General features: G+C 49.7%; 1 protein-coding gene across 2 annotated transcripts in view; it reads left to right on the top strand.

Annotated features, from left to right (window-relative positions):
- The window catches only part of SLC7A8 (solute carrier family 7 member 8), a 51,442-nt gene extending 40,397 nt beyond the window's left edge, over window positions 1-11,045 (top strand). For both annotated transcript variants that reach the window (XM_036263848.1, XM_036263856.1), the window contains 7 exons: window positions 240-393; window positions 1,045-1,168; window positions 2,605-2,708; window positions 6,245-6,341; window positions 7,983-8,132; window positions 10,216-10,393; window positions 10,872-11,045. In XM_036263848.1, coding sequence (XP_036119741.1) covers window positions 240-393; window positions 1,045-1,168; window positions 2,605-2,708; window positions 6,245-6,341; window positions 7,983-8,132; window positions 10,216-10,393; window positions 10,872-10,972 — 908 coding nt within the window. In that variant the 3' untranslated portion in view covers window positions 10,973-11,045. The remainder of the gene's footprint in view (window positions 1-239; window positions 394-1,044; window positions 1,169-2,604; window positions 2,709-6,244; window positions 6,342-7,982; window positions 8,133-10,215; window positions 10,394-10,871) is intronic.
- The last annotated feature ends 5,314 nt before the right edge of the window (window positions 11,046-16,359 follow it).

The following is a 16,359-nucleotide window of genomic DNA, read 5'->3' as shown; positions in this document are numbered from 1 at the left end:
ACTGTGCTTTGAATCTGAGCCCCCATCGGACTAATGGTTAACAGGTTCGGGGAAGTCCTGGAGATGTATTTCCATGCTCCTGTTGGTCCCACTTCTCCAATTCATGGGGTTACTGGAGACAAGACAAAGAGCTGGATCATCACCACAGGGAGTAGTGGAGACCAGGCCAGGGAGGCCAGGGGGGCTGCTGGGCCTCTGACTGGTTTCCCTGAGCAGCCTCCTGTCCCTTGTGTCCACAGGAGAATACTTCTGGCTGGAGCCAAAGAATGCATTTGAGAATTTCCAGGAACCCAACATCGGCCTCATTGCACTGGCTTTCCTTCAGGGCTCCTTTGCCTATGGAGGCTGGAACTTCCTTAATTACGTGACTGAGGAACTTGTTGATCCCTACAAGTGAGTTGAAATAGCCTAATTCTTCCTCTCTCCCCGGAAAGGCCAAGGCACCTGCTACTGGAAAGAGGGAGCCACTTTCTGTTTGCCCACTTCTCTTCCTCCCAGACCCAGTTCTGACCATGGCCTGGAAATAGTTCATTTCCCAGGAACTTAGATCACTTGCCATTCACTCTGCTAGGAGAAGAAAATGAGCTGGTGACTGTACCAGATTAGGTTAAAGGCTGAAAACGGTGCTGAGATAACACTACTGCCTTAGAGAATGAAATGTGCCCTGAGTGGTTTCCAGACATCTTACCTGTTTAGGGGACAGATGTGTCTTTGTGTCTTGAGGCAGTGGAAAGGGTGCATTGTGGAGATTCTGGTTAAGAAGAGATCAATATCGTATCCTGCCGACTACGCCAAAAAAATAAAAAAATAAAAATAAAGAAGAGATCAATAGGCGAAGAATATATTTCCAACCTAAGCTGTTTCATTTCCTTTAAATTATCCTGCCCATATTGACACAAATCCTACCCGCACCCCTCCAGGGGGAGAAAACATTGCAGAAGGTCAGCTTCATGCAGAAATATAGAATGCACTCCCCGGCCCCCCGATGAGGCAGGTGGTCCCAGGTGCCAGACCTTCGCCCTCTCACCTCCTCTCCCTCTACAGGAACCTTCCCAGAGCCATCTTCATCTCCATCCCACTGGTCACATTTGTGTATGTCTTTGCCAATGTCGCTTATGTTACTGCAATGTCCCCCCAGGAGCTGCTGGCATCAAACGCAGTCGCTGTGGTAAGAAATCAAACTCACAGTCCCTCAAACATGGAAGGTTGACATAGACTTGCCTGCTGAGCTACCCTTACTTTCCCCTGATCCATGGATTTGTGGAAATGAAAGTCACCTCAAGTCTTTAGAGCAGAAATCACATCTTCAAGTGCCCAGGAGCCAGCTGATGGCCATGCTGTACCTAGAAGAGCCACAATAGCCGAGCTGAGTAGTTGCCACAGGGACTCTCTGGCCTGCAAAGCCAAATTACTTACTGTCTGACCCTTTTCAGATAAAGTTTTCCAACTCCTGACCTAAGGCACTTTAAACTGTAAATGTGATGATTGTATAAAGGAGACAGGCTTCTCCCCAGAAAGATGCAGTCTTGCACAAGACATGCCATTTCTCTCTGCCTCCCTTTCTACCTCAGAAAAGCATGCACTCTGACTCCTTCACTCATCAGGGGAAAGTGTGTGCCAGTAAATGACTAGGAAGTAGGAGTGTGTTGTGCTCTTTGGGGAAAGAGATAATGAAGGTCCAAGGCACTGGGGTTCTTGATATCCAGGTAAGCCCTGGGAGCCATGTTGCTCCCTCACCTGGCTTCACCTGGGCCATGGCCTCACCCTGGCAAACAGTGTCATCACTTGTCTTATTGAAAACTAAAGAAAGAGGTCCAGTGTCCCATAGCAGCCTGTTCCATGACTAAATATTCTAAACAACCCCTTCTCTATGATATGCTATAAGTCACGTGTGTACTTGGCTCAGAGAATATGGAAAGATGGATCCCCCAACATTTTATATTCCTTCAATACATAAGGACTAGTCTATAGCTTCACCACTGTTTCTTTCTCAGCCTACATAATAGCATCTTCTTATCTTTCTCCCAATATCATTTGTTTATGAATTTAGAAAGTCTTACCCTACAAATTAGGATTCATCTCTATTTTACAGAAGAGAAAACTGAGGCTCAAATATTAAGAACTTTGCTCAAGGCCTTACAGCTCCTAAATGTTGGGCTGAGATTAGAGCCCCAACCTGCCTGGCTCACTAGCGTACAATGTAGTGAGGCCTGGACTCACATGGCTGGTTTTCAGTCCAGGCCCCACCACTTCCTGGGTGTGCGATTTTAGGCAATCTATTGAATTACTTTGTGCCTCAATTCCTTCATCCATAAATCAAGGATAATAAATGCTAGTTCATTATTAATAGTATTAGTATTATTACCATACACTGGCTCCTTCAGGTAGCTAGCCCAGAACACTGTTGACTCCCTGCTGTGTAGTGGTCACTGTGGGAAGTGGGGGTGTGGGATGGGCGCCAGGGAGCGGACACCATCCCTCCTTTCAGGAGCTTAGCCAGAGGCTCCGCAAGGGTGGGGCTGGGAGGGAGCATTCCTAGCCGCAGCACACAGGTACAGTGCTGTAACCTCTCCTTTTCCACTCACCCCTTGTTTTCTCTCATAGACTTTTGGGGAGAAGCTCCTAGGGGTCATGGCCTGGATCATGCCCATTTCCGTTGCCCTGTCCACATTTGGAGGAGTCAATGGGTCCCTTTTCACCTCCTCCCGGTGAGTGTTGTCCAGGTCTTTCCGGGCAAGGGGCCACTCTGCTGTGCATATTGCTCTGTGTGTGTGTGTGTGGGGGGGGTTTGTCTTCGTCAGCAGAGTCTGTGTGGACAGCTGGGCCTTGCAAGGGGTGATTGCTTACGTGAGGGCATGCGTGTATCAGTGTAGACACGGAGAGGTGTATGCTGCTCACGTGGTTACCTGTGATGTGTGTGCTTTCACACGTAGTGGTGAGAAGCCCCATTCCACCTCATTTCAATAGGAGCAGGAGGCCAGGCTGCCTAACACAGTCCCACGTCAGGGACTGTGGTTGGTGGCAGGACTGTCTTGGCTGCAGCTCCCAAGCCCCTTTTCCACTCTCCTGGAAACAGACCATGCTGGCTAGAAAGCAGCCCCACTCTGAAAGAGATCAGGAGGGACCTGTGCCTGGGGGCTCTGGGCTGACCTCCCAGGAAAGTTCTGGGACCAGACTGTAGGCGGGACAGGATCACCTCTCAGCACCCTGCGGATGCAGGCTTCTCTCTGCTCCGCAGACAGACGTGGGAGGTCTTCTCGTGGCCACCACCGCTGAGACCCAGGTAGACTCACACGTGTGAAGTGAGAGGGCTGGGGAAGAGTGAAAGGAAAGCATTTGTCTAAGCCGCATCCCTCACCCCTCTCAGGGAAGCCAGAAGCTCAAATGGGCCCAGGAGTCCCCATCTCCTGCCTCCATATATCCAGGGATCTATCCCCTTGATATCCCTTCTTGCTGTCTCCAGAATGGGCTGTGAGAACAGCAGATGCTGGATGATATCCATTGGTGTAGCTCAAGGGGGTCTTCCCAGAGTTCTTAGAAAGCCCCCCTGTGCCCAGGGCACAATCCTACTCAAAAGATACAGCAAAAGGAATACGTCCCTGAGTTCAGTTACTTCTAAAGCCACCAATCACATCAGAAAGGAATTCCTGTGAAATGACAAAGTAGTGCCATGTTTTCAGGGCCCAGGCAGGAAAGAGGGAGTGTGGGTGTCCCTTGTTCCCCAGAACCCTATGACACATCCACAGCAACCTCGTGTGCGTATTACACAGGAGCAGTGGCCACCTGGAGGCCCCAGCCGAGGGCGAGCGGTGGAAGAGCAATGACCCATGAGGCTCTCTGGGATCTATTGGAGGAGAGTGACTGGCTACAGTCACTTTAGAGTGGGGTTTGTCCCTCAGGCAGGCCAAGCAGTGGTCTGCGTGCATGTGGTACAGCGGTGTGTGCATGCAGGAGATGTGGCCTGGTGTCCTCAGCCTCTGAGTCAGAGGCGCGGTTCGCCCACCAGGCCTCCTCTATCATCTTCCAGTTCCTTCCTTTCTTTCTTCTTTCTCCTTCCCTCCTCTCTTTCTCTTACTCTTTTGTGTTTTGGGGTATGGAGAAGATGATCCTTCCTGAGGAGTAGGAGTGTGTGTGGGTGTGTGTCATCCTTATTGTCATTGTCCCCTCCGTTGTCAGCTAGCTGGGCAAGGATTGCCTCTTGTGAACTTGACACTTGCAAATGCTGTTGGACCTGGACAACTCCACTTGGTCCTGGCTGCCTGTGGAGGAGGGACGTGACTGGGGGAGCCTGGCTATGTGCATGACGAGGCCCGCAGACACCTGGGGCTCAGCTGGGTGCATGAGGCTGCACTGTAGAGGCCAGCGCCCTGAGGCTGCATGAAACTAGTGATGCTGGCTAAGGTGTTCAATGATGGCAACTGATGGTGATGCGTTTGGGTACTTGGGACCATAATTGACTCCCACAGTTCTGATAAGCTACTGCTTTTAGCTGCACTCTCCCTTTTACACAAATTACAAGGTAAATGGCAGCTCTCTTCAGAACACCCAGTGTGCTGGCTCTGTGCATTTCTGTCTCCATCATACCATCCCTTTCCTCTCACCCTTTAGGTGCTCCATTCCCTGCAAAATCCTAGAAAAAAGAAAAAGTGGTATAATTCACACTAACATGTAAATGACTCCTAAAAGCTTATAGTGTTCTCTTTTCTCTCCAGAGAGGAAAGAGGAAGAGGGCCTGGTTTTTATTTTAAAATTTCTCTTTTTAAGAATAACGCTTTAACATCAATATCCTGGTCTTAATATTGTACTGTAGTTTTACAATATGTTGCCAATGGGAGAAACTGGGTAAAGGATATATAGTATCGCTCTATATTATTTCTTACAACTGCATGCAAATCTATAATTATCTCAAAATAAAAAGTTTAATTGTTTTAAAAGTTAAAAAATAATTTTTATTCTGATTGCAAATTTTTGTCTACTTTAGAATTTTAAAATTATTTCTATAATATCTAAGGAAGAAAATTTAAATTACTCATAATCCCACTACCTAGAAATAATTAGTTGGTATTTAATATATGTGTTTACATGCCCCATAAATAATTTCTCAATTAGTAGGAATTATACCGGAGTCATCAGTTTTCTCTCTTGCTTTTTTTATTTACCATTATATAGTGAGCATGTTCTCATGTGATCTATTTTTTTTTAATCCTCACCTGAGGATATTTTTCTATTCATCTTCGGACAGAGTGGGAGGGAGAGAAAGGGAGAGAGAGTGAAACATCGACGTGAGAAGGATATATTGATTGGTTGCCTCCCACACGACCCCGACCGGGGCCGGGACGAACCGCAAGCAAGGTGCGTGCCCTTAGCCAGAATCGAACACGCAACTCATTGGTCCACGGGCCGACGCTCTACCGCTGAGCCAAACCAGCCAGGGCTGATCAGTTTTGTTTCTAGAACATTATTATGACTGTATAATATTCCATCTTATGGATGTACCATAATTTATGTTACCAATCTCCTAATTTTAGGCATTGAGGACATTTCCTTAGGATGGCTTTTCAGGAATAAAATAAGTCACTTAAAGATACACATTTTTAGGTACAATTTACATACAATAAAACACACAGACCGTAAGTGTTCAGATTGATGTGATTCAGCGTTTGCAGGCAGACTTGTAACCATCACCCACAGCAAGATTCAGGACATTTTCTCATATCCCACAAGGGCCCACAGGTCTCCTCTGGTCCACCATGCATTCCCCACCCCCAGAGACAACTCCTTCTGAGTAGGAATGAATGCTTTTAAAGCTTTCTGTGTGCAGTTCAATCCCCATGTCTTTTTTGAGGATGCAGAAGACACATTTTTTTATGGGATTAAGGCCTTAGGCAAAGGAGGGAGGCTGTTCCCACAGCAGCACTCCAGGCGTTCAGAGACACCCACAGAGTGACAGCATTACCATCGGTGACCCCAAGCCACCCAGGCCTCATTCAGGGTCTCCATGCACCCAGGATCCATCCACTTACCCACTGGCTGCTTCTGGTTTGCCTGCATCTGCATTTGTGATTGTGGGTCCTGTGACTAGTGGGCTGGAAGGTGTGCATGAGAAGGGGGTAACCTGTTTGGTGGGGGTGATGCTCCTGTGTGGGCAGAAGGGGGGCATGGATAAAGCAGCCTGGGCAGGGGTGGGAGCTTCGTTCGGTAGTCCATGGGCCATGCCAGGCTTACCTGCTTTTCTCTCTGCCAGGCTATTCTTTGCTGGAGCCAGGGAGGGCCATCTTCCCAGCGTGTTGGCCATGATCCATGTGAAGCGCTGCACCCCCATCCCAGCCTTGCTTTTCACAGTAAGGGCCCCTCCTTCTGCCAGTCCCACACACACCCTCCCTCCCATGCTTGCTCTGAGCTGGAAGTTCATGCTTCGCACTCCCCTATAACCCTTCTTCTGTTCCTAGGTTTCACCCGTCCTAGATAATCTGACAAATAGTATGCGTAGACTTTACTAATATCAAGAGCTATAGCAAGGAAAGAACCTGAGTCCTGGAAGACCGGAAGGCTCTCAGGCCAAGTCATTTTCATTCTCCTCTCCTTTTGGATCAGAACGAAGTGACTTCCTCAAGATTTTATAACCTCAAAACGTGTCTCCTTCCTTAACTCTCCACTGACCTGTTGCCCACAGGGTTGCCACTGTGGCCCTCTGCTCCCAGCCCATCACCACACATCACCACCCTTCCCCATTGATCTTCCTGCCTAGGAAGCTCTGCCAGTCTCGGGAAATATCACTGAAACAAATTCAGTGTTAAGGGTACACCAAATAAGAAAAATAAAGGAAGACTGGAACATCAGAAATGGAGGAAAAGGAAACTTGGGATAAGGAAAACAGTGGAAATAAAATGACCCCAGAGTAGAATCATTTAGAGAGAGCCAAAAGAAGGAACAAAGATTTGCCCCTACAGAGCCGTATAAGTTATTTCTTTTTTCCCCTCTGGGTCCTGAATAAAATATTGAAAATTACTTTGGTCCACCAGAGAAGCAGTTAGACCAAGATACCAGAGCTCTCCAAAGTCAAGGGCATTCATTGTACATTAGGGGAATTTCAGAATGCTCACATACAGGAAGGAGGTCATCGTGTCGTGATTGGCTGCTTAGTTGGGAAAGGTGACTGGAGAAGACTCAGTGCTCCCAGGGGCCACAACTGTTTGTCAGTTTGAGCCACTGGTGCAGCATCGTGACTACAAGGCAAGCACAGTCGGAATCTGGCTTATTAATTTATTAAAATCTTCTTAGTTATTTTCACCGTCAGATCTCACAGGAAAACTAAACCTTCTGTTGGCCTGAGCATATTAGCAAAAGGGAAGAACATTCCAAGAGAGCCAGAGATGATTTTAAAGTTGGAAAGTGGCTTCTATCAAGGAAACTTAACAGGGACGTTATGAGGGTTAAACAAGTTACAATTTGTAGAATGCGGAGCATAGAGCCTGGCACCTAATAAATGCTGTAACTGTTTATGATATTTAAAAAAGAAAGGAAAGGAAGGAAAAAAATAAATTAGATGACTCAGACAGGAGAAGAGGATTAGGGCACGATAAAGCCTTAATCTACAGTTAACAACCTTCCCTAAAATGATAAAATGAAATTAATTTGTGCTACAACCAAAGAAGAAATGTAAATGAGACAAGGGTGGATATGGAACCAGGTGCCACTATGACCAATCCAGTTATTTATGGCCAAATTCTGTTCTGACCGGTTAGTGCCCATGCCACACAATGATTAAATATTTTGATTATCACCCTTGTAGTCGGAAAGAACTTCCTGGCAATGAAGGTTAGCAATGGCCTGGGTTTCTAGGGGAGGTTTTTAAATTTCCGTTTTGAGACATCCTTTGTGAAATGGCACCATCTGCCCGAAGTGGGGGGCACAGTCCTGATCTGTAAATAGCTCGTCTCCAATACCCTTCCACTGATTGATGCTTCTCCCACTCCCCCCAGTGCATCTCCACCCTGCTGATGCTGGTCACCAGCGACATATACACTCTCATCAACTATGTGGGCTTTATCAACTACCTCTTCTACGGGGTCACAATAGCTGGACAGATAGTTCTTCGCTGGAAGAAGCCTGACATCCCCCGCCCCATCAAGGTGCGAAAACCTCCCCATGGGGGGGGTCCCCCTTTCTCTACTGGTTCTACCTGCAACACAGATTTTTCAGTCGCCTTGTTCTCGGCTGCTGACCACAGATCGACTCCGTGATGGTAACAGACCCTTTGGGAAGCAAGGGCAATGTGTGAATGGGGCAGCTATTTCTTTCCCTTCTCTGTTGGGCAAATTGCAGCTGGAAAGATGTTAGATTAAATGATATTTTCATCACGTCATTCCTTTGTTTGCTATGACTGTGTCTTAAACTCCAGCTGATTGTTCAAGCCTTCCTTATCTCTCCAACATTTCCCTGGACCCTCTAGTCTGGCCAATCTCCTCCTCCCTCCAGAAGCTGGATTCACTTATGCTGTTTCTGTCCTAGGATGAGTTTCCTCCTGCCATCTGCCTATCCAAATCCTAACCATTTTTCACATAAGCTTCCATGACCTCCTCTTCTTTGAAGCTTCCTGGTTCACTCCAGCCATCCATGAGCAAGCCTCCCTTTTAAAACGACTATGGTCCTACGCCTGGCAGGGTCCTCAGGGAACCTGTTGATTGTTATAAGAAATAACTGTGTGCCCTGACTGGTTTGGTTCAGTGGTTAGAGCGTCGGCCTGCGGTCCAGAGAGACCTGGGTTCGGTTCCCACTAGGGCGCGTACCTCGGTTGTGGTTTGTCCCTGGGGTTGTGCAGGTGGCAGCCACTCGATGTGTCCCTTTCATGTCAATGTTTCCCTCTCTCTCTCTTCCTCTCTCTCCCTCTCTTTCTCTCTCTCCCTCCCACTCTATCTGAACAAAAAATGTCCTCAGGTGAGGATAAAAAAAAAGAAAGAACTTTGTGATGGAATGACAGAATTGCTCAGAACAAAATGTGCAAGTGTGCTGTGGGTTTTCCTGCAAATTAGAAGGATAGAGTATAGCCCTGAATTACTTGAGTAATTCTATTTTGTTTATTTATTTTTCATTTAATCCTCACCCAAGGATATTTTTTCCACTTATCTTTTAGATAGAGTGAAGGGGGGGTGGCATTGACGTGAGAGGGACACATCAACTGGTTGCCTCCCACAGGACCCCGACCAGGGCTGGGGACGAACCGCAACCGAGGTACGTGCCCTTGGCCGGAATCAAACCCGCGACTCTTTGGTCTGCGGGCCAACGCTCTAACCGCTGAGCCAAATCGGCCAGGGCAAATAATTCTATTTTGAAAACAGAGAGAGTCTAGATGCTTCTAGAAGGTTCTTCCAACTGAGAAATTGGGGGCTCTCCAAATCTCTGTTTTCCACTGCCACTTCCCTACCACTCTCAGAAAGCCTGCTGGAGGGAAGAGGCGGTAGAAGAAGCCCGTCTCCCCGCCACATGCATTATCCCTGAGAGAGGACAAGGGGGAGAAAGGCAGTTGAATCTGGAGGCTGGACAAGGACTGTGGGAACTCCCACCTCTGGTTAACAAGAAGGAATGAAGCCCAGAGAGAGAGACTTCTTTCTGAAGAAAGTCAAGGCCCCTGACTGCCTTATACTATGCTAGGTTTCCTGATTTCTTGGGTCTTGGCAGATTTATCTTCTCACATTGCTTGAGAGAAATAAATTGGGACTGTCCTGGTGAGAGGGATGGCCCTTTGCCATGTGCCCGGACGAAGGCCCTGCCTAGAAGTGGGTGAGGGGCAGGGAGCCTGGCTGACCCAGGTCACTTCCTTCTTGCCTCTCATTCATTTGTCCACTTCTCCTCCACCTTAGGACTTCCGCAGGTATACACTAATATACCAACAAGCTTTCCAGTCCCCAAGGGCTGCTCTGGCTGCCACCGGCACATGGCATGGATGGCAGTGCCTTGTTTGATCCCACCCAGGTGGGAGGAGAGGGGCAGGGAGGATTGTTCCCGCCTTAGGTTCCCCAGTCCTCTTCTTGTCCCCCTGCCCAAGTTCACCAGTATTTGTTGACATAGCACTTGTCCTGTCAAGGCTCGGGGTATGGGAGTCTCAGAGCGGAGTGAAGTCCAGCCTTTGCACTCAGAGAAGGGTGAAGGAGAGGGAGGGTGCCCTGATTGTGGGGTCATGGCATCCACACAGCTAACACCGCCTCTGCTCCACAGATCAGCCTGCTGTTCCCCGTCATCTACTTGCTGTTCTGGGCCTTTCTGCTGATCTTCAGCCTGTGGTCGGAGCCCGTGGTGTGTGGCATCGGCCTGGCCATCATGCTGACAGGAGTGCCTGTCTATTTCCTGGGTGTTTACTGGCAGCACAAGCCCATGTGTTTCAATAACTTCATCAGTGAGTTGTTCAAGGCTCTGGGTGGCTAGAGGGTCTGGGATGGAGTGGTCAGCGGTCTGACCGGGGAGCCCCACCAGAATCCAGAGACCTGGGCTGGGCCACAGAGCTCTGGGGAAGGAGCTGGGGGCAGGAAAGGGCAGGTACCTCTAAAACAGCTGACAATTCCACACAGACTCTAGACCTGCAGGGATAGGCAACGTGAAAGCTTCCCTGCCATGGCTGCCCTGGGCTGAGTGGAGACCCTGGAATTGGTGGTCAGTGGGCTTGGGGATGGTGGAAAACTGGGGCCTTGATGAGCAAGTGGCAGCTGGCAAACAGGCTGCCCAGAGACACAGGATATGATGGAGGAATATCTCCTGGAGGGGAGTTTCCTGAAGGCAGTAAGTGGCTCTGCTGAGGCAAAACCCAGGACAGGAGAGCAGAGAAGAGCGTGGGGGACCCCGCACTGACCTGGCTTCTGTGTCACCTCTCCCCACAGAGCTGCTAACCCTGGTGAGCCAGAAGATGTGTGTGGTTGTGTACCCCAATGTGGGGGAGAGCTCGGGGACAGAGATGATAAATGAGGGCACGGAGGAGTAGGCAGCCCATCAGCCAACTCATTGCCTCCAAGGACAAGGACTCGGTGGAACAGCCCAGCCCTGAGGACGACCATCCCCTCTCAGCTGCCTCCTCCCTCCTTCACCCCTTTCTACCCTCCTTCCCTGCTTGGGTTCCCCCAACACACACCCCTCTGCTTCTGTCATGCAGGAGCAGGACCTTGGGGTGAGTGGTAAGAAACTATAAACAAATACACTGACATTTGTATCCAAAGAACCAGCCCTTTACTCCCTGACCTGTGTCCAAAACCAGGGCTGCCCATGCTCAGAGCTGCCAGAGGGGAGGGGAGCTGCTGGCCGCCCTACAGGGCCCTCCCTCCCAGCCTACACCCATGTTGCCTCCTCAGGAGTCTGTGAGTTCAGTAAGGCCTAAGTTAACTGGAGAGATGTGTATCCCCTCCCTTCACCAGGGACCCAAGAAATCAGAGATGATGCTTCCCTTTGCCCTCTTCCCCACCCCTCCCATCAAGCCCCCACCCTCCCCAGCCTGGACTCCCTGTCCAGAGTAAGATTCCTCGGGATACCACTACCACCCCTACCACCCCTCCCCACCTCCCTGCCCTCACCCCCCCACCTCCAGCTAAGGACCAATGAAGCAGGGGAGCTGCCCCTCCCCTGACCCCCAGCCAGGCCCGTGGAATAGATTGGGAAAGGCTCTGATTGCAGAAACCTAGCCCTGCCCCTACCCCCTGCATCCTGCCCCCTACTGAGTGCCAAAGTTTCCTGAAGCTAGAAAAGTTCTCTCCTAATGACAAGGCAGCGCAGCTCCTCCTCCCTGCCTGTCCCCCTGGGAAGGAACAGTCACCCTGTCACCCTGCAGCTATGCTCCCAACACATACCAGGCAGCCAGCACTGCCTGCGCCCCCATTGTGCCCTTTTCCTCCTCTCTGGACCTTGGCTCCTGGACCTGGGACTGGGTGTGAAGGCTCCCCAAGCCCTTCAGGCCTGAAACCTGAGCCAAACCTGCCTTAAGTCACCTCCCATCCAAGAACTGGACCTAAAAATACTCCCTTATTTCTAACATTCAGGGCAGACCTAGTATGAAATGCTTTCCCAGGAGAGAGGGCGCTTTCCCCTCTCCCTAGAGGTGCCATTTGGGGAGAAAGTGTGTTCTGAAGGCCAGTTCCCCCCTCCTCCCCCAACTCAAACAGCCCTTCCCTCGTTCAGGCCCCACCACTGTCCTACCTTTGGACAGCCTCCAGGGCAGGGTGAGAAGGCAGGGGCAGAAGGTGCCTCTTTAGGGGCCCTCGGAAAAGCCTGTTGTCTGTGGTATGAGGACTGACAGAGGCTGCCTGTCCCTGTCCTCCAAAGGAAGGAGGCAGTGTTCGCCCTGGGCCTTGAGCCTTCCCACCATACCTGTTGTGCTGAGAACTAGGACCCTTTTGTCCCAAGCAGAAGGTCCCCCACTCCCCCAATTCTCCATCCCACCTGCTTAAACTGGAATAGCTGGGAGCCTCTTTGGCCCACTCCCGTCTCCCAGCTTCCCGCTTGGCCTGCCTGAGCCTGCACCGGTGAGATGCCAGGTTCGAGCTGAGTTATGGTCCCTGCTGAGTGGACTCTGGGCAGGCTGGGGCTGCCCCTGGAGGGTGAGGGGACCATTCTCTTATTCCTTCTTCTCATTCCTCCAACCTCCTTCTCACCTCCAATTATTGTTGTTGTGTGTTTTTTAAGTGGATGCCTTACTTTTTGGATACATATTTTTGAAGCTGGTATATCTATTTCTTTTGGGGTTTTTAATGTAAAGTTGTTTTAGGGGAGCAGGGAGTTAATTATACTTGGATAATAATCTTCCATCTTTGAGTTGGTTTAGGTTTTAGAGGGTTGGTTCGTTGGTTCTGTGGAGGGTTCGGGGTTTTTTCTTTTGACGTAATAAAATTTTTAATGGAAATGAAGTTGGCGGTGATAATTCAATGACCTTCTGAGACAGAGTCTCCGGCATTTCCTGTCTTCTTCGGGAGGTCTTTGGTTGCCAGGTTCCTTTCAAGATGGCATTCCTGAAGGCCTTTGCTCTGTCCCAGGGACCCAATGTCAATACTTTCAAACAGCCACCTCTCATTTTGAACCAAAGCTTTCTCTCATTTCTTTGGTGAAGTCACAAAGTGTTATTAAGTTCCTGCTCTGTGCACTATGCTGAGAGACTACAGACTAGCAGGCCAGAAGAACCTCATCACCACCCAAGGTGGGATATGGGCACCAGGCTGGATGGAGGAAGGCAAAGGCAGAGGTGGTCTTCATGGCCCGGTCAGCGAAGGCTTCTGGTGCCAGGACAGCAGAGCTGAGTAAGAAAGAAAGGGGCAGCCTGACCCTGTGGAGAGATACAGAGGGGAAATAGAGCACCCAGCTGAGTCCAAGGGGCTTGATGGGAGAGACTGGGAGATGAAGGGGGGTCCACTTAGCTGTACAGAGCCACCAAAGAGGAGACTTCTAGGTGGACTAGGGCAAGGGAAGAAGTGGTTAAGGTAGGAACAAGGACCTCCTGATGCTTTGGGTTAGTTGCTAGAGGAAGTTGTGGGATTAGGCCCTGTCCTCGCGGGGAGTTCCTCCTTTGTTGGCAGCCCTCCCACTGCCTGTCCTGGAGCGGCATCATTCCAGAGCCAGCACTGCTGACAGACACGGCAGGAGGGGGCGGGGGTGGACAGGTGTTAAGACATCACCTTCCACCACCTTGGCCACTGTGAGGACACAGGCGGGCAGATACCTCCCTGCCCCGCATGGCTCTGGCGTCCTTTGGGCTGGTGTTCTAGACTGAGGTTGGAGGCTGGCCATTCACAGGAGCACAGACATTTGGCCCTGAGTCCCAGGTCAGCCACCGAACAGCTGTGTGTCCTTGGGCAAGTCATTTAACTTATGTAGCTCTTTTAGAAGGGGAAAAAAGAGCACTGAATCTAATTTCACAGTGTTCCTCAATCTCCTAGCCCAAGGTTGTCCCAAAAGAGCGAGGGCAAAACTGGGCAGAGGCCAGTCTTGTGCAAGACGCCATTCTCCAAGCCTCACAGCCACCCTTTGAGACCCCTTCTTCCCCAGTACACACTTTCCTTTTCCCTGGGCCACCCACGGTCTTCTCCATGTTGCCCCATTCTGGCAAGTCTAGCCCTCCCAATCCCCTTTTGCTCTGTGGAGACACTTGTCCCTGGGGGCCCCCTCTCTCTCTGTAAGGTGACACTTGCTGATTTTTTCAACCTGGTCAAAGGAGCAAATGTGGGTCTCCTCCTGAGCAACATGCATTTATTTTTAACCTGGGCCTTTCACCTGTCTTAACCCTGTCAGTCACTTTAATGTTAGGAACTCAGATGCTCAGGCCTTAGGGAACTTGGGAGACTTTTGGAGGTCATTGAAATCGTAGCTGGTTAAGCATTCATTTATTAATATAGTCATACAACAAATATTTTTGCAACTGTTTTGTCCAAGAATTTTGCTATATGCGGTGGAATAGCAAACTTATTCCTGAATTTTCCAACCCAGTACAGACTTCAGATATTTTGTTCCATTTTCCCCATAAGAATATTTAAACATGTCAATTCACCTGTCCTTAATTTTTATTCAGGCAGTATGGTCACTACAACTGAAGAGGTCCAAAATGTGTATCTGACCCTACCTTCAAGGAGCAGATAGTCTGTAGGGAGAAAGCAAGAACACAAATGGCAACCCTGGCCAGGTAGCTCAGTTGGTAAGAGCGTTGTCCCAATACGCCAAGGTTGCAGGTTTAATCCCCAGTCAGGGCACATACAAGAATCAACCAATGCCCAGGCTGGTGTGGCTCAGTTGGTTGAGCGTTGTCCCATGCACCAAAAGGTCGCTGGCTCCATTCCCAGTCTGGACACATGCCTGGGTTGCGGGCTCGATCCCCCTTGGGGAGCATGCAGGAGGCGGCTGATTGATGTGTCTCTCTCTCTCTCTTTCCCTTCCTCTCTCTCTAAAAATCAATAAAGACATATTTTTTTAAAGAATCAACAACAACAACAAAAATCAACCAATGAATGCATAAATAAGTGGGACAACAAATTGATATCTCTCTCTGTCTCTCCCTCTCTAAGATCAATACATTAATTAATTTTAAAAAAGAAAAGAAAAGCATGCACATGGCACAGATGTGTGCCCTTCACAGCACCACTATCTGCCCACTCTGGCTGGACTCCAGCTGCTGCAGGCAGGGGCTGAACCCTGCAGCTCCCCAGACCCCAGGCAGTGCCTGGTACCTAAGTGTTCAAAGTGCTTGGCAAATTGAAGCATCAGATGAAGCAGCAGAGTATTTGTTTAGGAGACACAAACTGCTATGGGTGGCCAGAGGAAGGGCAGAAAGAGGCTGAACGTTGCTTTCCTTACATTATCTTATTCAAAGTTTAATTGAACAACCTAACCAACTGGCACGACTACTGCCATTTTACAAGTACAGTTAAGTAACTTGTCCAAGGTCACAGAACTGGTGACAAAGGCAGGATTCGAGCTCGGTTATCTCACACTTCACCGCCATGCGCAACCTCCTCCCTGTTGGAAAGACTAGGTGAAAGAGGTGGCCTTTGAACTGAGGCAGGTTACAGAATCAGTAAGATAACACACATGCATTGCTTCAGTTAATGCAAACAAGGTAACACCTGCAGGAAAAGGAGACACTGATCCTGCTGTCCAGGGAGGCTTTCTCTCCTGAGCAATTACGCAGAAACCAAGAATCCCTCAGCCCTTGATTGTCACTGCCCTCCCCACCCTCCTTCCTGCCCAGCATCCCTTCCTCCCCTGCCCAAACATCCAGAGCACCTCCTGCCTGGCCACACCCCTGGGTTACTGGGAAACACTGATGGCAGTACGTCAGCCACCAGCCTGGGAGGTGAGAGACCCGAGATCACTTATCTCCCCATGGCCAGAGCTGCCAGAGCTGCAGACTTTCTCATTTCCTGCTGGCTCTATTTGCACACCTCCCTGCTTCCTCCAGCACCAGGCTCATTCACTGCTGATATTCCCCTCCCATGCCCACTCCGCTCAGAATGGCTGACTGAGAGCAAAGAAGGGACTGAGTCACAGCTCCCCTTTCCCTAACCCTTCTTGACTAAGGTTTCAAGAACTAACCCACTGACCTTTCCCCCAAGATCAACGCAGCTTGCTTGAATGACCTTGGGTAGCTTTGCCTCTCAGCCTTGTTTTCCTCATTTATAAGGCTACGATAAAAATACCATCTGTCGCCCTGTTGGGTTTGGCTTAGCAGTTAGAGCGCTGGCCCGTGTACCAGAGAGTCCTGGGTTTGGTTCCCACTAAGGGCACGTACCTCGGTTGCAGTTTGTCCCTGGCCCCAGGGCCTTGTGGTTGGCAACCAGTCGATGTGTTTCTCTCACATCGATGTTTCTCTCTCTCCCGCCTCTCTCCCTCCTGCTCTATCTG

The sequence above is a fragment of the Molossus molossus genome, unplaced genomic scaffold (assembly GCF_014108415.1).
Source record: "Molossus molossus isolate mMolMol1 unplaced genomic scaffold, mMolMol1.p scaffold_m16_p_1, whole genome shotgun sequence".
Taxonomy (NCBI): domain Eukaryota; kingdom Metazoa; phylum Chordata; class Mammalia; order Chiroptera; family Molossidae; genus Molossus; species Molossus molossus.
Note: the sequence above shows the minus strand (reverse complement) of the source record. Positions and strands in the feature narration are given on the sequence as shown.